The sequence below is a fragment of the Neodiprion fabricii genome, chromosome 5 (genome assembly GCF_021155785.1).
Source record: "Neodiprion fabricii isolate iyNeoFabr1 chromosome 5, iyNeoFabr1.1, whole genome shotgun sequence".
Classification (NCBI taxonomy): domain Eukaryota; kingdom Metazoa; phylum Arthropoda; class Insecta; order Hymenoptera; family Diprionidae; genus Neodiprion; species Neodiprion fabricii.
Window position 1 is genome coordinate 29177690 of NC_060243.1, and position 21606 is coordinate 29199295.

Here is a 21606-nt window from a genome sequence, read left to right on the forward strand (position 1 = left end):
ACTTGACGATCGCTGGTTACAAGATCGCGGAACTTCGTCGAACTTGGTCGTCATTCGGTAAATCGGTGTGTTTGATTCGCGTATTATATTCGGACTTGTTGATAGTTTGATATAATTGCATGTTGAAAATATGACCGGAGAGCAGCATAGCTAATCGACATGGCGTGCCACCGACATTCATTCGAACGTGTTTGCGATTGCCGTATAATCGGTCAGTGTGAAGTATACTGGATATGGTGTTTCGTTTATGCGTTAAAACAAAAGACTATCGCGAGTTGGAAAATATTCCCAACCGACGCTGCAGTAAATTTAATGCGAATCTTGCTGTTCAATACTTGAAAAAAATATAGTGGGAGAGTAACACAGCTAATCCACAATCTGGGCTGTTGACAGAGATTCAAGTCAAGACATGTTTGCGATTGTTGTATAATTGCTCGGTGTGAAGTATGCTGGATGTGGTGTTTCCTTTAAACGTTCAAACAAAAGACTATCGCGAGTTTGAAAATATTCCCAACCGACGCTGTAATAAGTTTGTCTTTTTATTCGGTATGAATTATTCATATAATATTATCGCAGTAATTACACTCTGTCCCATGCGTCGAATATTGTAATACTAATTTTCGTAATATTTTCGCTAAGTGTAAATATTATCTGGAAAGTAATGATGAATTTCTAATTTCCTTTTCCGAATCTGTCAGAAAACTTGATGTTCAGTTTTCGTGTGTAGTTACATAGTGAAATAGTGGAAAAGAGTGATAATACTTGGATACTCATTACCAGACGAACTGGATTGAATTCACCGTGAACGAGATTCCGAAAGTTAACATGCCCTAGACAGCACGTGATGGGTAAGCTTCGCATGAAATCCATTATTTGATACATTGCCAGCCAATGAAACGATTGAAACATTCATTACTTCGGATCTGTAAGTTGTATCGTCGTTGGATTGTACCATTCCTCTTGTCAACGAATTTTCATCGATAAAGGCTGTTCTAGTTTTACGAAAATATTCTGACACAGATGGATACAAGCCGCATTTTCAATCCATTTTGACAGGTCTAATGAATAGGATAGTGTTGAGTAAATTTTTGATAAAATTCTTAGGAAAAAAAGACTGTTGACAATGCTTGCAACAAATAATTTGTTCTTGCAATATTGACTAGTAAAAAACATGTTACAAAATTCGTATACGAGTTTGGTTTCACTTTGCGCTGAAATCATTTGGAATGTTATACCTATAATGCGGAGTGTTCGTAATTTGAGAATAACTATATATCAAAAGTTTTTACGTGTTTGAAATGGTCACAGTAAATTATTGTACCTTAAACAAAAACGTTTCCAATTTTCCCACATGTCCAAAAACCCTTAAAATCGTGTTACCGTTTTATTGGAAAGAAGAATATTTTTTTAGAAAGTCTTGAAATTATTTTACATGGAATGCACTGTTAACAGTCTAGGAATCCAGTGTGGCACAGTGTTAAAATATAAAATGATACGTTTCATGATTGATTGTGAATTGTGTTTGTCTTGTTTTGGATCCATCAGATACGATAATTGTTTTCAAATAAAGTTCAATATGAAAAAAAAATTCAAAATACGCCACGTTCAATCATTTTTAATTCCATGCTGCGAAACAAAAAATGCATATCCTAGGCAACAATTTCCGCAAACGTGATGAATGAATTTTTTTTTAAACGCTCGACTCTAATAAAGTTCCTTGAAAGAATAGTATCACTGATTTTGATAATGGAGCAACAGGTAAAATAAACATGATTATAAAACTTTCTAAAAAAAAACGGCACTAGAACATGAGTGCAAACCACTTTTTTCTCCAACTATTCAAAATTAATAATATTAGAAAATTGTAATGTATCTCATGTGCGTGGACTTGATACCCCGCGACATTGGGAACCTTCGCGTAGATATAGGCATACATATTTCAAGATTATCCAGGATTGTCCACCCGACCTCAGAGATCATTCTTCAATCCGTACACACTTCACGGTGTAGTTTAATCGGTAAAACAGAAGAAACGGTGATTGGACAGTAAGAAAAATGGCGGACGGTGTCACACCCGCCAATATTCAAAATATGAAATGGAACGAGTCTCTGTAATTGAAATAAATATTGCGAAATAGAGATTTGAGAAACCTGTTCCGTGCACTTTACACAAATATGGAACACTGTGAAAGTGTCTTTTTAGATAACCGGGAAAATATACGCTACGAAGCTTGAAGTGTTGTAGAATTTTTATGATTATCTAACGTCCCCATTCTTGTGGACTTTAACCTCCGTACTTAAGTACAATTGAGACGTGTAGTTTTTCTTTTATACTTTTATCAGTCCGGACTTTAATCAGTTACAAAATCTCTGACTTGTTGATCAGCGTGAAGAAAGATATTCACAGATCTGGCGCTAATAATCTTTAATAATGTCCGAAAACGTTAGCCCAATTAAATATTTTCTCTCCGGTGGATTCGGTGGAGTATGTCTCGTTATAGCTGGTCATCCCCTGGACACGATAAAAGTAAGGTTATACACTAGTATACACGTCGATTGGATAATCGTTCCGTCAATTAGAAAATGACTGCAGTAACAAAGAAAAAATAAAAGCCATCTATTTGGAATTAAATTTCGGTCGTTGATCGTTAAACTTGTGATTATACTTCAACAGCCATAAGCTGGTCTTAAATCATCGTCCTTATTTACTTACTGTGATGAGGCAAAAACAATTTTCAACAGGTTCGCCTTCAGACTATGCCAAAGCCCTTACCAAATGCCTTGCCACTTTATTCAGGGATGTGGGATTGCACGAAGAAAACAATAGCCAAAGAGGGATTTCGAGGCCTCTACAAGGGTACAATATACGATCTATTACTAAGTATCGAGCCTCGTTAGTCAGTCTCAACCACGCATAAAAGTGGCATGTATACCTATCTGTACCTCAAACAGGGAATGAGCTTTGAAGTACAAGCATATCCGCCTATGTAGTATGCTACTCGAACTCGTAACAGGCAAACGAATCGACTGCCAGATCAAAAGGATAATAATTATTTTACGTCCGTAGGAATGGGAGCACCGCTGACAGGCGTGGCTCCGATATTTGCCATTAGTTTCCTCGGATTCGGTGTGGGTAAAAAAATTCAGCAGAAGAATCCAGATGAAAAACTAACTCTGCCGCAATTGTTTTATGCCGGTGCTTTCAGCGGAGTTTGCACAACTTGTATCATGGCGCCTGGGGAACGTATAAAGTGCCTTTTACAAATACAGCATGCCGACGCTCTGCCAAAGTACAACGGGCCAGTCGATTGCATTAAACAATTGTACAGAGAGGGTGGAGTTAGGAGTATTTTTAAAGGGACTTACGCCACTTTATTGAGAGGTACACAATTCATATTTTTTTTATTGCATGATACAGAATTTATAACATTACAATCTAGTCTAAATAAATTTTTATTTTTAAAGTTTAACGCGCAGCAATTTGAACAACGTAAAATTTACAAAATTTGTCTTGTGAGTAAACGATTACAGAATGTGCGAGGGCATTAAAGATGCATTTTTCCAGCTTCGATATGACGCAGTGTAAAATTGTTTCGTCAAGTACATGAAAACGGATGCTGTGGCAATCTCACTTTGTTACGCTTCTTTGAGCATTGTCTCAGACGCTAAGATACAGATGTTGAATTAGTATGGCTACAAATTAAAATTGATTTGGTCAATTTCTTATTCCGATATTTTACGCGAGCTATCTACCTTAAAATGTGCATAATAAGTTTATAGTGACACGGTAAATTGTGCGGATCGTTGTCTAGAATCTAGCTGATGTTATTGGTGTCTTCGTAACTTGAGAGCTTATGACCTGTCCGAAAATGCCGTCGTTTTATGCGCTTGCAACGAAGTCCTCCTTTACGCAGAGCGTAAAAAACTCCCCAATTCTTTAGTTTAGTTGGTGTTGTACAACGAGGTGCAGTTTCCTTGACTCGGTTCACCTGTGTACAAAATAATGATAATTGTTTCAAAAGTATTTCATTGATGTCATTCTGTATGTCTAGCGTCCGAAGTGACATAAAAAATTACAAATGGGTACGAATACGAACCAGATTCGGGTTCCAATAAATCATATCACAGTTGCAGTCCCAAGGATTTCCGTCTAATCTCAAATTCAATATTTGGTGTTGCTTGCCAGGATTTTTAAGGCTTTTAAAAAAGTCTAACGGAAGCATGGTTAGTTTATTTTTATTAAGTAGAATTTCCCTCAGGTCGGTTTGCTGCTGCAGAGTAAACAGGCCAGGGGGAATAGTCTCTAATTCATTTCTGGACAAATCGATACGCTTGACTTTTTCCAAACCGTAAAAAGCATCCATGGATAATTCTCGAATTTGACAATTGCTCAGGTCCAGATCTTCCAGACTTCTAAGCTCGAGAAACGCGTCAAAATCTATGCTGCTTATGTTTCCGTTCATTTTCAACTCCTTCAGCGCCGGCATTCCTCGTAATATAAAACGCTCTAACACCTGCATCTCTACATTAAACAAGTGTAATACTTCCAGCAAGCGCAATCCTAGAAACGAATTTTGCTGCAACTTGAGAAGCGTACCGTCGCCTCCGAGATATAATTTAGTTGTCGCGTTCATGATCTCAAATGTGCTACACAAAAAAAAAGGAAAAAGAAAGAAAGAAAGACAAGTCATTTGCATGTAAACATTAGTATAAACTATTGTGAAATCAAATTGTGAAAGTTTTTTCATACCTTGGAAATATGTAATCGAGCGGATTTCCAGTAAAATCGGCTTCGACCAGTACTGGAAACGGGGGAAAGGAGAGTTCGGACAAGAAAGTTAAATTATTTCTTCGAAGGTCTAATCGTTCAAGTGCCAATAGTCCAGCCAGCTCGACGCTCGTCAAAGTCAGTAGCTGATTCTCCGCCAAAGATAGTGACTTCAAAATGGGTGTACCGTAGAAGCAGAATTTAGGAATGACTTTCAGATCGTTTTTCTCCAGAGACAATAAAACCAGACTGTCCAAGCCGTCAAACATCTCCCAAGAAATATCTTTTAGCGCGCAATCGTAGGCTCTCAAGTGCGTCAATCTTCCTAAGCCTGTAAAGAGATGCGCAGATTCTCTGTAGCCCTCGACTTCTTGTTTGTACAAATTATACGGCAAAATTTCTCGCTCCTCTTCCTCGCCGTTCTCTCCGTCACCCCCGTGGCTCAAAAATATCAATCTCAAGCCATTCTGGTTGACAACTTCACCTTCTGGTCCAGAATCCTGATCCTCGTGTTCATTGCTCGCATGACTTACCGGCTTGACGACCAAGTTCACTTGACCTTTATTGAACGTACTTTTACTCGAGAGCCTTACGCGTTCTAAGTTGAGGTAGCGAAGCGTCGGACCGAGCGGAAGCAACGCGTCCACATCTAGAACTATTCCATATCTTTTATTGGTTAATTTGAGCTTCCCGCCGGAATTTCTGAGTCTGTCGTTGTACCCCATTCCTTGGATATCCAAGGATATCAAATCGGTGAAACGATTAGTGTCGGTGGAACTCAACCGGATTTCTTTGTCTCCGTCTCCAGATTCTAGAATAGTCAATACCTGAAATTTTTATCATTGTCCATTAGTAAAAGTTGGAACAGCCAGTCAGCGATACTCGAATAATCATTCAAACCTGCAAATCTATCGGAAGAGATTCCAGCAACTGCTTTGCGTCCTTTGTCAGCACACACGTGGCTACTTTCAACAACTCGGTTGCCATTGGTTCGTCATTGTTCAAACTTTGATAATAATTCACCCCCGGTTCTAAATCCTGCGGAATTAATACAACCGTGGAGTATTGTCAAATCAAAATGTAACGTGCTTCTCGTAATTAACCTTTTGAAGATTTATTGATTTATTGAAAAATTATGGTCTAATTTGACGAGAAAAAAAAACAAACAATCTATTTTCACAAACTTATTACGTCTTGTTACAGCTAAATAACCCAACTCATTTACCTCTTGATTATTCGTGTTCATGTTGGCCCACCGATACAAAGGCAAATCATAGAACTTTGCTATCTGACAATTGCATACATGAGGACATTGTATCTCCCATATTCCACCGATGTCTATTATCTGTCCAAAACACCAAGCCTGAATAAAATCATGAACATATTCAATACATTCATTGAGTCTTGAGGAAAATGAGCAAGAGATATAATTATGTAGGAAATCAGAAGCTCTGATTCATATCGCGAGCTGTTGTTAAAATTGCTAAAAAAATAAATAAAAATAAAACACGAACAAAAACACTATCTCCTTCCGAACTAAAATTGTCCAAAATTAATGATTCAACAAACAAACGCGTTTAATAATGAATTAGTTTATTCTGCTAACTTTATTCTCAAAGATCGAAAAAAAAAAAAGAAAAACGAGAAAAACTCTGAGAGTAGAAATTATTGCACAAAGCGATGATCACGAACCGGGATTAAAACTGGCCATAAAAACAGCGTGACGATCTTCATGATAGTAAAACGTATAGAATAGCAAAAGATGTGGCGTGTAACCGTGGTCAGATGACAAGGAGGAATAATTAGATTTCCGAAAGAGAAGCTAGCTGGAGAGAAACTGAATTTCGTTTGTATTTATCTGTCAGATTGTTTGTCCCATATCCGGGCAGGATGTCAGTTATCTATCGACCCACGCACGTTCTACACTATTATTAATTACGGTGTGATTTCCAATTTGAAAGTTACTAAGTTATATTAATAATAGCAAACACAACAAGCACACCCATCGCGAATAACAATACGCCACCCCTAAACTTCGGGCATACGCATTTATTCGACTCTTTGTCTTATTCCTCTATCATTACAGACGTACCGGCCAGTGGAGTGTATTTCATGATGTACGAATTGCTTCAGAGATGGTTGACACCTGATGGTGGAAAATTGGGTGTTGTGTCGACTATTTTTGCCGGTGGTATGGCTGGAATTGCAAATTGGATCGTAGCGATACCCCCAGATGTATTAAAAAGTAGACTGCAAACTGGTAGGTGAACAAGCCAACGAATTATGACTAAATTACTGCGATGTCCAGTAATACGCAAGCAATCGTTTATTCTTCTTCATCGTTCAACTAGGGGGTGAAGGTTTTAACGTGTGTTTCTAATTTTTCTAAAGCACCGGAAGGCACATACAAAAATGGAATTCGTTCTGTATTTACTCAACTGATGAAGGAAGAGGGACCTCGTGCACTTTACAAAGGATGTGCTCCTGTAATGCTCAGAGCATTCCCTGCAAACGCAGCTTGTTTTGCCGGCTTTGAAGTGGCGATGAATTTCCTCAATTTGGCAGCTCCGAATTTATAACGATTACTGGATCACCTATTTTCACACCCTCGTTGGTGTTATAATTTTTGAAAAACTGCCTTTACTAACTGAAGAATCTTATACAGTATATAATATTATATATATTATTAGTTAAGAATAAGTATATGAATATTGTGAAGAACTGCTCTATCGATAAGTATTACGGAAATTAATCGAAATGATTTTACAATTTTATACGCGCATTTTATAACCGCCATAAAGTCGGCCCAACCCCCCATTTTTAAAATCGAAACATTCTTCAGTGTGGAATGTTGTTAGCGATTGAACATTTTTATTTAACTCTTGAAAAAAAAAAAAATTATAAGTGATGTAAAAAGTGGCCAAGCACATTGCAAATTGTTTAATTTCTAAAAGTCCTGTTGCTGAGTAGATAATCAAAATGATGACTTAAAACGTTCAATGTTATAATATTGCATTGCTGACCAGTGCTGAATTCTTATTAATTGATCATTGTCGTAGTTGTCATTATTGCTTCATTGAATGAGGCATAGAATAGAGATTTTTCTACAATCATAGACTCCAGTAGATTGCGTGAAAGTAGAGAAGGCTGGTTTTATCTAATCTAATTGTTGACAGATACTACGAATATCATGATACCAATATCGTAACCTGCCCACAAAATTAAAGATCTACAATTCTTTACGGTTAATCAATATTCAAAGTTGTTTTACTTCATTGCATATCTTACGAATAACAATGTACATTTGATATAGGATATGAAACTTATTATAGATATGCGATGAATTTTGTACCAATATTTTTATTATTGTTGACCTTTTTTTGTATCGATTTACCAATACATCAAGTACTGTAATTGTTAATACTGACCAGCTTTTAGTTCAAATTGCGTGAAATTAATTCAGAAATTACGGCTATAACAACGGATTGAATTATGTACACGACAGCAAAGAAGACATTTTCTTTTTTCTTTTTATCGTTATTGTTAGAATATATATTTTATCACTCTCTGTGTATGTTTTTATACAGCGAAAAAGGAAGTTTCAAGTAGCAATCTTAGTCTATCATTCCTCCCAATCATCGGTATCAGGTTGCGAGTCTTGTTCACTTGCGGCAGAATTTCGCTCCGAAGTAGCGGACTCGTTTGGTTTCGGAGGTGGAGGAATCATAGCGGACATTCTGCCCAATGCGCCGGTAGCTGTTCCAGAAATACCTCTACGTCTGAGTGATAATTTGTTGTGTAAATCTGCCATTAAATCGCCCCCAACGAAAGCAGAAGACCATTTATCTGTATTTTCATCCTTACGTGCTGCACTCCTTAATTTTGCTCTACCAACTCCGCCCGCATCGCGGATAGCTGCCATTAGGCTAGACCGATTATCGACCTGATCGACATTTGGAACAGATTTAACAGACTGTGTTTTAGTGTCTTTCGTAACCGATGATGACAATTTTGGAGGTTCGACAAGTGGAGGAGGAGGCGGAGGAGGAGGAGGAGCAGGAGCAGAAGGTGGTGGTTGAGATGTCGAGATTGAAAGTGTGGAGGGATTGAGAGGAGGAGGCGGTGGTGGCCCAGGATGAGAAATGTTACCGATCTCAACCGGAGGTGGAGGTGGTGGAGGATTTTGCTCTGACGATATGCTTGGTAGGCTCAAATTTGGAAGGCTAGGTTCATTTTCTCTACTGTTTTGAGGGTCCATAGTTGCGTCGGGGGCAGAATCGGACGGAGCTGCTGGTAAGGGCAGGTTCACAGTCGGTGTTGTTACCACCGAAGATGGAGCAATTGGACTCTGACTGTGTAGGTCAAGCACAAAACGTTCGTCATCCACTATTCCTGGCAGGTCTGGGAGACTGAGAGGTACGTTTATTTGCGGAACCTGAAAACACAAATGGTATAATCGTACAATCAATTCTTCATAAACGCTGAGCTAGTTTTGAAGTTTTAAACATTGATCATGTGGTATCTATCATCAATTGAATAAAACAAACTAGATCTAGTTTTCATACCAAATTTAAGTTGTTAGTGACGTGTGAAAGTGAAAAGTAAATCTGTTTGATCTGAACATTCAACTTCTTTGTACTCATAATTTTTTTTTTCAAATCTAAAGTACCGAAGTGATGAGTTTACAATATGTTTTTAAATATCCATTGAAAAAATGCAGTTTCATAAGATTTGATAGTCGGTACCCTTGTATTGAAAGTAGTAGCATGTTGTAGAACGGTTACGAATTTCTTTCAAATTTCAAACCTCGATCAGTTAAAAAAGTAGAGAAAATATTCAGGAAATTTTATATCTTTCAAACTAAAAGCCCTTGTTGGTATAAATCTTAAAAAACGTACTTCGCCTAACGTTGGAGCATAGAAGTAGTTTGATGGAGATTCTAGATCGTTGGTGTGCCATGACTGCAATATCGAAGTAGGAGCATCTTCGATTTCCCTCTTGTCATTAGCCGATGCCAGGCTTTTTGCGGGAAGTTTACCATACTGGTTGTCTTTGGCGTCGTGTAGCAGTAGCGAACTGACAGAGGTTGGTCTAACTGGAATAGCTCTAGAATGTCCAGAGCCCTTGCCTTTATTTGTTTTACTTTTGACATGATAAAATTGCAGCTTGTCTTGTATGTTGATGTCAACGTTCCACCGCCCGCCCTTTGACTTTTCGGTGACAATATTTTGCGAGTTCAACTCCTGCGCTATGGGAACTGGGCTCTTATAGACACTCGGCGGTTTATCCTCCTTTTTAATTGGCAGTTTTAGAGCCAGCGGATACTCTCTGTAGACATGATTCGAGGGGTATTTTGCTGCAGAGTATAGCTTCACCGCCTTCAAGCTTAGGTTATTTTGGAGGTGGTCTAATCTGCCCTGAAGTTTCACAGCGCGACCTTTTATACCGGCTAATCTGTAACAACGTATCAAAGATGAGATTTTTTAGTATATTTTCCAACCATTAATTCTTTTTTTCTACCTTGTGAAAAATGAAAATGCTAATTAGTTATTCTTTCTTCAACCTCAGAGAGTGAAAACCAGATTTGCGCTACACAACTACATTTCATGACGAAAGAACACAAACAACTTTGTCTTGAATACCTTTTTGTATTTTCCGATAACCGCTCGTCGATACAGCTAAATATGCTTGCTACAGCAGAGTTGAGCGAATCTAATGCTTCTGCAATCTGGACTATGGTTTCCTCCTGTCGCAAATCATGCGGAATCACACCTGAAACACGATGCTGAAAATTAAAACTTGCCAAAAAGAGAATAATTATTTGTTTAAATAAATATTATTGTGTTATTCTGTTATTGTCATCTGATATTTAAAGATTAAAAATCATACGATTTCATAACGTTATCTATCCAAAGACCATAAATTATTTTGCATAACACTGTGGTCTGCGTTCGAATGAATTTGTTTAGAAATCGCATCTATCTCTCGAATCAATTAAAAACAATGCGAATGAATGATGTTTGAGTATTTATAACACGAAATGTATAAAAATTACGCCGAATGTATCATTATTACCAATTTCTATGTGCCCCTGCATTTCTCCTGATTCGATAAGGTCAATTTTTATACAAACAAACGACGATTGATTCAAATATCAATCCGACGCCGGGTTCTTCCCCCGAAAAATGTATTGACACTTAACAACAATCACGAACCATTAACTCATCGCCATAAACTCTCTCATATCATTCGAGTTGTATTTAAATCTGGTTTAAACTACTCAAAACAAGTGCTACTGCATATCGTCTGCATAGGCGAACGACTGCCATTCTTAGTTCTGCCACTTTACGCCCATTAAGTCTTTATCAGGTTAGGTTATGTTAGGTTCCGTTCCGTCCGTCAAAAACTGGCCAAAGATTGCAATTCTTTGCCCAGTTTCGAATCGAATCCAAAGCGCGAGGCGGCTGAAGATCGCATGCGTAGCAAAGAGGATGAGAAAAGAAAATACGATCGCAGATTGATTTCCGTGATTATAATCGCGGCTTCGTGCAGTCTGTAATAAATTCAAATTTCAAATAACGGCCGCACTTAAAACCCATTCGCGATCCAATTCGCAATCGACCGCCTTGAGGAGAGTAAAGATGGCGGCTTGACGATTCCTGGCCGAGTGAATTCAGCCGGTGGATTAAACGGGAGTAGTGAGTTAAAAAGGGTATCGCTGGGTTAATGAGAGGTTTCGGTTTCGTCGACGATCGATGCAGAAACCGCCTAGGTTTTAGTTTCTGTAGAATAAAACGATAATCCATCGATCTCTGCATACGTTCGAGCCGGATTTGTTGAAGGTGGTGTAGATGCTCGTAACTGTTGGAATCGCAGTATCCTCGATCTTCCGATTGTTCTTCAGCTTGTAATTTTCGTCGGGTGGCTAGAATTTCAGGCTCCGTTAATCTGTACAGAAATCGTGGTATTCCTCGACTACTCTTAACCTCGTCGTCGTCGATCATGGAGGCCCTAATTCCAGTGATAAATAAACTCCAAGATGTATTCAACACCGTTGGTGCTGACGCCATACAATTGCCTCAAATCGTCGTTCTCGGAACACAGGTTAATTATAATTTCACCTATACTATTGACAATGTGTCGGTACGTTTCAAACCATTGATTTAGACAGTCTCGCGTTTCTTCCTTAAAAGCCCGATCTTGCCCTCGGATCCTTGATCCTTTATCTTTGTGATCCTACTTGTCGTCGATATGACTTTTTCAGGTATTGTATTTCAAATTCTAAGAATATTATACTAAAATTATTTTACTTCACTCATTAAAATTACTATCGTTTAAAAGTTTCTATTTTTATCGATGATTTTTACTAGTTTTAGCATTTTCTTACAGTTGAATTTATTTTTTGCTGATGAGACCAGTGATGAAAGAAAACATATTTTTTTTCTTTTCCTAATGGAATCTTGCAAATCAATTCTTTGAAGTAAACACTATTTTCTAATTTTATATCCATCTTTGGTTTCATTTTTACTCCTAAATTATTCGTCCACCTTAATGCCTACTTTCATAAAACATTTCTCCAATTTTTAGATTCTCATTGTTAGGTTACATTGCATGATCTGTGAATGACAACAAATATGAATTTTCTTAACAGGATCCAGCAAAAACTATTTTTCCAATTCAACAATCATTAAAATGAACATACAAGTGAAACTTTAAAAAAACGTTATCCCATTCCGAAATTACTTTTCTTTCATTACCACTTCCGGTATTAGTTATTTAGTGATTACTAATGATTTTCAAAGATAAAAATTTTAATCCCTGTGCCAAACTATGAAAACACTTATTCTTGAGGTTGAGAGTCATCAGAATTGTTGATAAATTAAAATGAATCTAATTCCAGGAATAATTTTCTACTATGAATCAGAACTCCAGAAAACTGTGCAGTCACAAATAGTTTAGGAAAATGTTTATTTCTATGATCAATTACCTCTTCCAATTCCCTTGTGTTATCCATACATTATCCCATTTGAGAATGAAAAGAATATCCGACAAATGAAATGAGAATATATGTTTTCCATTTTATGCAGAGCTCCGGGAAATCGTCCGTCATAGAGAGTTTGGTAGGCCGCTCCTTTCTGCCCAGAGGGACTGGTATAGTGACTCGTAGACCGTTGATTCTTCAGCTCGTTTATGCGCCGAAAGATGACAGGGAGCACAGAACAGCCGAAGATGGGACGCTGACACTTGACGAGTGGGGTGTATTTTTGCACACTAAAAATAAAATATTTACAAACTTCGATGATATCAGGTTGGAAATTGAGGCTGAAACGAATCGGATGGCTGGATCCAACAAGGGAATTTGTCCTGAACCGATTAATCTGAAGGTTTATTCAACCTCGGTTGTAAATCTGACACTCGTCGACTTGCCAGGGATCACCAAGGTCCCCGTTGGCGATCAGCCCGAGGATATTGAAGCGCAAATCAGAAACTTGGTTCTGAAACACATTTGCAATCCAAATTCCATAATATTGGCCGTTGTAACCGCAAACACGGACATGGCGACCAGCGAGAGCCTCAAACTCAGCAAAGACGTTGATCCCGATGGAAGGAGAACCCTCGCAGTTGTTACTAAACTGGATCTAATGGACGCTGGTAATTTGACCAACTAAATAGTAACTTTGAACTGATATCTGATGTATTGAATTTTGTGGCGACGTATTTCTTTCTATCCTTCTTTTTTTTCCCTCTTAAACTGGAGTTAAGTTTAAGAATTGATTTGATTAGCTAGTCTTGATCTGAAAATTTGTCCCGAACAATTATATTTTTCTTGGAATTATTTTATCATTCATTTATACAACCCTGCTTGAGAGTCGCTTGTTATTTTGGGTTTGAGGAACGGATGCGATTGATATCCTGTGCGGACGGGTGATTCCTGTGAAGCTGGGGATCATAGGAGTTGTAAATCGTTCACAGCAAGACATAATGAATAACAAGTCTATCCAGGAAGCTCTTAAGGACGAAGCTGCCTTCCTGCAACGAAAATATCCTACTTTGGCAAACAGAAACGGCACTCCTTACTTAGCAAAAACCCTCAACAGACTTTTAATGCATCATATTCGCGATTGCCTTCCCGATTTAAAGGTAAGCCTTTGCTAAATTGTTAGTCAGGAGAGCATGTAAATCTGGTCCCTTCCTTCGGCCACGTAACAATTATTTATTCAAACAACAGACACGCGTGAATGTGATGGTCTCCCAATTCCAAACACTTTTAAACTCGTACGGAGAGGATGTGGGAGACAAGAGCCAGACACTGCTTCAGATAATAACCAAGTTTGCGAGCAGTTACTGTTCGACGATTGAGGGAACGGCAAGAAATATAGAGACTACCGAGCTCTGTGGAGGTGCTCGTATCTGTTACATATTTCACGAGACATTTGGACGAACACTAGATTCCATTCATCCACTGGCTGGTCTAACTAGGATGGATATTTTGACTGCAATTCGAAATGCGACGGGTCCCAGACCGGCTCTCTTTGTTCCCGAGGTCTCGTTTGAACTCCTGGTCAAGCGACAGATCAGGAGACTCGAAGAGCCTTCGCTACGCTGCGTCGAACTAGTTCACGAAGAGATGCAGAGAATCATTCAACACTGCGGCACCGAAGTTCAGCAAGAAATGCTTCGTTTTCCAAAACTACACGAACGGATCGTCGACGTTGTTACGCATCTTCTACGCCGACGATTACCGACAACTAATTCTATGGTGAAGATATTTCAAATACATTACACGCAACTTTGGTCTGCGTTTTGTGAAAATGGAGCATTGACATCGATTTCACTTAGACTTGCCTGAACGGCTTACCTTATTTGTAATGACGTTGCGACTAGTTTTTCGCTTATTTCGGCACTTGTTATAATTAACCAAGAGAATCTGTTTACAAGGTGGAGAATTTGGTCGCTATCGAGCTTGCTTACATCAATACCAAACATCCAGATTTTCACAAAGATGCGGCACTAGTCTCTTCGTTATTAAAGAACGCAGAGGCGGATCAAGTAAGACCCAGTAAAAGACATATATCTGCTTCTTCAAATACTTCTACAGGCAGTACGATTCTACCTTCCGAACAAGTGAGCAATAATAGTTGATCCATTCTTGGTTTAAATTGAACAATTTTATATTTTCGTCTATTTCTATCAACCATTGAATGTTTCTGAACAGAATTTTGAGAAAATTTTATTGTTCTCAGAACATACCTATATTGTCTTTTTTATCTCGCAAGTTGAAAAATTTCCTGATCAACTACAATCAATCAAATATTTTCGTCACATAAAAGCTTTGGTAACAATGTTTTGTCAGAATCAAAAAGCAGTCAACAATCGTGAGGAGCCACCAGTATTTAATAACGAACAAAGTAAAGAGGCACAAGCAAATCATTGGCTGCTGAGCAACTTGCTGCCGCAAGTAAAGTCTGAGTCAACAAGCGGCAATTCCATCGATGGATCTCCAGTAAGATATAGGGATGGAAGTCCCATTCCTAATCCTACACCTAGCCCAAATTCTGTTTCGGATTTACAGCGGGGATCGCCACAGCAAAAACCAGTCAATCTACTCCCAGAAGTTCCGATGCAAACTTCTCGGAAGCTTAGTGATCGTGAGCAACGTGACTGTGATGTGATCGGTAAGATATCTGGAATGATTAATGGTTCGATCTTTGTCTTTTTTTTTTTTTTTTTAATCTACAGTTTTGTTCGACTATAAATAATTAATGTTATTTTATACTTTTCAGAGCGTCTTATCAAGTCGTATTTTTACATAGTTAGAAAATCAATTCAGGACAGCGTACCGAAGGCTGTTATGCATTTCCTCGTTAATTACGTTAAGGACAATTTACAGAGCGAGTTGGTCACTCACCTGTACAAAACGGACCACATTGAGTCGTTACTTAATGAGAGCGAACACATCGCCGTGAGGCGTAGGGAAGCTGCTGATATGCTTAAAGTGCGTACATTTTTTATTTTTTTTTTTTTTTTCCTCACAAATATTATCGTTTGTTCACTTGGGAGCCTCGAAACGTTAACCGATCGAGAGACCCGCTTTAAGGACAATGGAAATATAATTCATACAATTATTCGATCGCTGAAGAATGGTGTATAATTATATTTATATCATTTACAGGCACTAACAAAGGCTGGGCACATCATAAGCGAGATTCGTGAGACACATATGTGGTGATCATCGTCACTAGTCGTATGAGAAATGCACAGGTGCAGAAATGCTAGTAACAAATAGGTATATCACTTGCGTCTGGACATACGCCGGTAATTGATTGAATTAATGCCATTTGCCTGTTGAATCAAACGGTTCTGTTTTCCAAGCGGTTGTCCAATATCCTGAAAACTGCTCGAGTATGCAATTCTTAAAAATGCAAAGTTCCAAGTTCTTCGAATGCATAATTTAAGAAATCAAATTATCGTATTCGAGTTAATGTCCAGGGTATTCAGGAGAACAAAGAGTGTAAAACTTCACATGGAAAATAGAATCGAGTGTATATTTTTATTTCAGGGAGCTTTTCTTTTTTTATTTTTTTTTTTCCCCCCATCTTACTTATTGTTATCATTCGTAGTTATGGCGTAGTTATCGACTGCAATTTCGTGTGTGAATTCTTACTCGGGAATGAAACTTAAGTGTCGAATGTATACCTGGCATAGGCATCGAGGTATACATGTAAAATGGTAGTGCTGTATTAATTATTATATTTTTAATTGATTCTAATTGTTAATGATGTTTACTGTACTATTGTATAAAAATGACGTATACAATTATTACGAAAAACTAGGAAATAGGAAACGCGCGCACGTGCCGGTAATCACGCATTAATTTTTAAACGATTCAAAGCTATAAAAGCAAGCCGAATTCACATAGGCTGTTTTCGCTGTCTGCGTTAAATTCTGAAATTCTTTGTGGTATATAAATTTTCAAAAATACAGTTTAAACCATTTTTCTGCAAAAAAAACGTACCGACATTTTTCGCTGTATCAAGAAATTCACTATTACTTCGGTTCGTAATTCCGAATTTTGTAACCGAGGTATTACAGCAAAATTCGAAATTTAGAAAGGCAAATATCGATACTTTTCCCCCCTTGTTTTTCTCTCTTTAGATTTTTTCATGTACATAAAAAAAGTTAGACAGAAGTTTGACTTTCTGCCATGCTTAAACTTTGTAAATATATTTAAGAAAAACTGAGTGAAATTCACGTCGAAAAAAAAAAAAAATAGAATTACTGCGCAAAAAATCCAAAGATCGCTAATATATTCTTGTCGTTCGTTTATATTCATATACTCGAGCAAAAAATTCTCTGATTCTACAATTGTACTGTTTTTAATTATTATCCATAATTAATTTTTCTTAGATATTATTGCTAGGCGATTTTTTTCTCTTCTATATATACATTATGTTTTTTTCTTTTTTTAATTTTTTTCATTAGTGTTTTTCTTTTCCTCTTTCTTTTTAGACAATTCCAAGTATCATGAGTGTGAATCCAATAATAAATCATAAGCAGTAATATTAAAAACGTTTGCCCGTTTTCTTTCATCTTCGTTTTTATATAGTTTAACTAACACATTATCTGTCATTTATTCAAGACCGAAACCCGAGAACCAAATGCTTTATTTAGATGTGCAACCTACACTATTGAAACATTGTATTAATGCTTGCTGAGTCCTAACAGCCTCCATGCTATAATCCGAAATTGTTTTATCAAGTAGCTCAGCGTGATGCAACAATATAGGCAAAGCGGCCATATGATTTCCATCCAACATATTTTGAATCGCTATCAATCTATGTCGGACAGATTCGGTGACAATCTTACTTGTTTTCGCTCTATCAACTCTGGTAGCACACTTTGTGCAAGAATTTTTTAACTTCTCACAAATCTGGACACATTTTTTACATTTGTACAACAAATCTGAAAGTGGTAGTGACAAATTCTTGCTGCAAGCTTCGCAGTTGCAATTAAAATTGTATTTTTTAAAGAGGTAGTTATGCCTCTCTGATTTAATGTCGCGCAGAAAATGCGGTCCGTAACAATCCAAAATTTCTGTGCCCTTCGGAATGAAGCGTATAGCTCGTACGACGACTTTTCCTTGAATGTAAAATTGTGTAATGAAATCTCGACGCCATATTTCTAGACTTATATCATTAATTTCATCCCAATTATTGTAGAGAAATTATCAAAATTTACCTCTAGGATAACTATGGCGAACCACATTCGGGTAACAGCTGTGATTTGTCAAGCTAACCGTTGCATAAATTGCTCCACCAACGGTTTTTGGTTCCCAGACTTTAGTGCCCTTATCCAAAACATTTTCGACTATCTCGTATGCATTGGAATTTATTGCTTGCAAATGGCGAAGGGTTGCCGATGCTAAAATGTGTTCTTCGTCGTCACCAATTTCAATTTTTGGCAATATTTTGGTGGACACGTATCTGAAACATTTAGCCAGAAGTATGCTGTGTAACGCATGCATGAGATTCACCTTTGGGTCGATATCTTTGGAATTCGTTTCCAGCGAATAAACAGTGCTATAGTCCATCGGGTCATATTCTTTATTTAATCCAATTTCTAGTCTCTTTTTATTAATATCATTATCCGAATGATACTTTTTCAAGTCAGCACTCAGTTTATCGTCTTTCTCTATATCCATGTTTCGTGTCGCCAGCATAACGGTTGCCCTATATGCTAACAAAAGTCGTGAACTTTGTATTTCCTTCATACTATAAAAGTAATCAAAGACTGTACACTCCCAGCGATGATACTTTTCCCACGACTCTATTCTACATTCCTCCGAACAATAATTTACCTGAAAATTATCGTTATTATCATCATTGTCATTATTGATCTTATCTGTGCATAATTGTTGTTATACAATTTCTCCTCATTAACACAATATTGTTTAATTTTGCTTTTTCAGGAAAGAAGTCCATACTTTTATAGTAAAAATTCGTCTCGCTAACTTCGCATGAAATATTCTAAACAGTTGATAAAAAGTTGTGAAAAGCTTTGCGATCTGTGCGACGATTTATTGTAACTGAATTGCAGAAAAAACAGATATTTTTATTTTTTTTTTGTTTATACAGACTTCATTTCTGTTTGGAAAATTTTTAAAGCAATTCGGTTTTTAGAAAAAATGATAGTAAAACTTGTACAATTCCAGCATAGAATTCCTATTTGGAATTTCAATTTGTGTTACATATTTAAGCGATTACTCACTGTTTGGCAATTGCGACATGGTATTTTAACGGTCTCCGTAGATTTTAAAGACTTGTGGCAATGAAGGCAGTTTTTTTCGAGCATTGCTTCATCAGTGCTCCAAGCAAAAGGCTCGTCAACTAGCAAAACACTACCAGTTTTTATATTCCTTGTAGCGACTAAATGCCTGCCCCTTGTCTGATCATACTGTAGGGCTACGGCGTCTGAACAGCTCTGTAACTTTTCATTTTGTTTACCCAAAACTCTGGGGATAGCTATCTGATCATCGTTTTGAGCATCGGATGTTCTACTATGGCTATATTTTTCATTCAAAACACCGAGAAACGGGGAAAGTTTTTCTAACTTTTTTTCATCGCTTATTTGCTCTCCACCTTGTTGTTCTATAGATTGAAAGAAGTGTTTTGCTTCCCTTATACCTTCTCTGGCTAAAATTTTCGCCTTTTCTGTGTCTCCCAAGATTTTTAGACACCTTATTTCGTAGGACAAACATTCCATTTTCAAGATTTGATGGTCTCTTTCGTTTAAATTTGGGAAAATTTTTTCATTCAAAACTGAAGACATGTGTTGACAATCCATCAAACATTTTTTAAAATATTCAGCCGCGAAGAAGCAGCGAATACGGTCCATCAGAGCGTCCAGAAACACTGTAGAGTTGTTAATATTGGCCGCAAATACCGCTTTTGTAAGTCGGAATATTTTTTCATCATGTTTTACCGTTTGAGCAGATTGAATTAGAAATTTCTTAGCCTCTTTATCACATTTTGGTCGATAGGATTCTTTTATTGTCCAATTACGAAGCTCGGGGATTTCTCGAACTATTTCAATAACTTTATTAGCGTTTCCACTCTTTGATTGGTCGACGAATTTTTCGAAAAATTTACGCTCTGTCGCGGAGCGATAAGCTGTATCGAAATAGCTATTCATTCTAATTCTGAAACAAAACTTTTTTAACACACGGAATTCGGTGTAGACACATGGAGAGATTCTAATTTTCTTTCGGTATCACTCACCCAGTTATTGAGTATATTTTAAATGTTTGTATCCGCTAGAATAACTATATTTATTAGAGTGATCGTTGAATTGATATTATTTTGACTATAGAACAATCGTACGTATGTAATTAATCGAAACAGATATACCTCTAAATTTAGATTTCACATTTTCATCTTCCTCAACTGGTAAAGGTGCGATCTTTTTTCACACGGGTGACTTTATATCAATTATATCGGTACGATTTTTTTCCATCGCAAAATATTACTGTATGATTCAGTTCCATCGGAGTCTGTGCTACTTTTCTTTATCAGCACCGCACACTTACTGTGAGTCCGGATAATTTAAGACGAGAAAATGTGCATTTTAGTTTGAACTTGGGAAACTAGTCAAGCTAGCGGTGATAATCCCATCATTTCGTCTCGATATTTAAATTACGGTAAAACGCTTGCTCTTGACATCAGTATAAACGATCTAGTATTTTAGAAACTCATTTTCAACAAATATCCGTTAAGAAAAATTTACTTGTACGGTAGTAATTCGAACTTCGAACGACTTGCGCATTAATCACGTGATTTTAGTCGCTCGAAACAAACGAGGGCAAGTATATATTTCTTGGCAAGCTTTCGTTCTTCAACCGAACAATAGTACGTGGCGTATACATACAATGTTGTTTTTGGCACTGTTACCAGGGTCATCCCACACAGTATGTACAATGTATCTATGTGCGTGCAAAGATCGCGAATGAAACACTTGCGCAGGGTCGTATCTCAATAAGGTGACAATTACGTGAAATGATTTTTTTCTTCTTTTTTTTATGTCACGAAATTACGTACAAATATACACATCAATGTAAATTTGGTCTGTTTACTGATAAAGTTGCTCTCTAAAGTCAGAGATGTGCAAAAATAATTTTTGACAACTTGGCACGTCCGTTGTTTTCGACATATAGTCGTGCAAGTTGGCGCGCGTTTGCGACCTGTTTTTGTTGTTGAAAATCAGCTAACTAACCTTACGCAAAATTTGTAACGTGATCGAGCCAATCACACCAGTTGATAGTAGTAAAGTATTTAAAATTACTTAAATTTATTCAGACATTTTCTGTATCACGCATTGTGTAAATAAACACGCACGTAAATATAATTGCAATATTTTCAGTTGCATACAATAATATGAGGTCAAATGTGTAAGCGTCGTGAGAAAAATTGTGATCAATTTTTGTTTAAAAGTAATTCGCATTCGCCCAATAAGGCCAGCAACGAAGATCATTTGTCGTAAAGCAGCGTGTCTGCTATAATTCTATTCTACAATGAGTTTCCCCCGTCTTCGTTATCGGAAACCTTTTTGGTTTCCTGTATACTTTGAAATATTATTAAACATTATTTCGTCATTGGCTGGACATGCCTTGTATTAATTGAAAATAGAACGGCGTTAATTATCAGTGAAAATCTACTGTATCATTATACTACGACATAAAATTTTCTTATATTAATAAGCTTATTAGCACAAAATAAAGTTCATATATTTAACGTTAGAAATAACAATAAGTATATCCGGGTCGAAACGTTAACTAAAAATAC

The 21606-nt window shown here is 37.2% G+C and overlaps 5 protein-coding genes across 10 annotated transcripts; 2 read left to right on the forward strand and 3 right to left on the reverse strand.

Annotated features, from left to right (window-relative positions):
- Window positions 1-2163: 2163 nt before the first annotated feature.
- On the forward strand, window positions 2164-8113 carry LOC124183737 (congested-like trachea protein). Its single transcript, XM_046572648.1, has 5 exons — window positions 2164-2527; window positions 2743-2857; window positions 3068-3382; window positions 6855-7028; window positions 7160-8113. Exons 1-5 carry the CDS (start codon window positions 2432-2434, stop codon window positions 7345-7347), a joined length of 888 nt encoding a protein of 295 aa, XP_046428604.1. The 5' UTR covers window positions 2164-2431; the 3' UTR covers window positions 7348-8113.
- LOC124183734 (carboxypeptidase N subunit 2-like) lies at window positions 3389-6603 on the reverse strand. Its single transcript, XM_046572645.1, has 6 exons — window positions 6461-6603; window positions 5994-6131; window positions 5669-5806; window positions 4751-5595; window positions 4098-4647; window positions 3389-3989 (listed from the first exon to the last, which is right to left on the reverse strand). The coding sequence occupies exons 1-6, from the start codon at window positions 6500-6502 to the stop codon at window positions 3816-3818; spliced, it is 1887 nt and encodes a 628-aa protein (XP_046428601.1). The 5' UTR covers window positions 6503-6603; the 3' UTR covers window positions 3389-3815.
- Window positions 8109-11378, reverse strand: LOC124183736 (WASH complex subunit 1-like). Of its 2 annotated transcripts, none has more exons than XM_046572646.1 (4): window positions 11200-11378; window positions 10411-10540; window positions 9667-10222; window positions 8109-9203 (listed from the first exon to the last, which is right to left on the reverse strand). In XM_046572646.1, exons 1-4 carry the CDS (start codon window positions 11243-11245, stop codon window positions 8391-8393), a joined length of 1545 nt encoding a protein of 514 aa, XP_046428602.1. In that variant the 5' UTR covers window positions 11246-11378; the 3' UTR covers window positions 8109-8390. The 2 variants fall into 2 exon arrangements, with proteins under 2 accessions (XP_046428602.1, XP_046428603.1); XM_046572647.1 differs by lacking the exon at window positions 11200-11378 and adding an exon at window positions 10844-11182.
- Window positions 11379-11393: 15 nt separating this feature from the next.
- Window positions 11394-17106, forward strand: LOC124183732 (dynamin-1-like protein). Of its 2 annotated transcripts, XM_046572640.1 has the most exons (9): window positions 11394-11872; window positions 12856-13420; window positions 13662-13909; window positions 13998-14528; window positions 14708-14893; window positions 15123-15272; window positions 15342-15444; window positions 15553-15764; window positions 15942-17106. In XM_046572640.1, exons 1-9 carry the CDS (start codon window positions 11771-11773, stop codon window positions 15996-15998), a joined length of 2154 nt encoding a protein of 717 aa, XP_046428596.1. In that variant the 5' UTR covers window positions 11394-11770; the 3' UTR covers window positions 15999-17106. The 2 variants fall into 2 exon arrangements, with proteins under 2 accessions (XP_046428596.1, XP_046428595.1); XM_046572639.1 differs by having other exon boundaries at window positions 11399-11872; window positions 15123-15444.
- On the reverse strand, window positions 15762-21572 carry LOC124183733 (SET and MYND domain-containing protein 4-like). 4 transcript variants are annotated; one of them, XM_046572643.1, is made up of 5 exons: window positions 20176-21572; window positions 20047-20081; window positions 19037-19967; window positions 18008-18626; window positions 15762-17908 (listed from the first exon to the last, which is right to left on the reverse strand). In XM_046572643.1, the coding sequence occupies exons 3-5, from the start codon at window positions 19958-19960 to the stop codon at window positions 17433-17435; spliced, it is 2019 nt and encodes a 672-aa protein (XP_046428599.1). In that variant the 5' UTR covers window positions 19961-19967; window positions 20047-20081; window positions 20176-21572; the 3' UTR covers window positions 15762-17432. The 4 variants fall into 4 exon arrangements, with proteins under 4 accessions (XP_046428599.1, XP_046428600.1, XP_046428598.1 ...); XM_046572644.1 differs by lacking the exon at window positions 20047-20081; XM_046572642.1 differs by having other exon boundaries at window positions 19037-20081.
- Window positions 21573-21606: the final 34 nt, after the last annotated feature.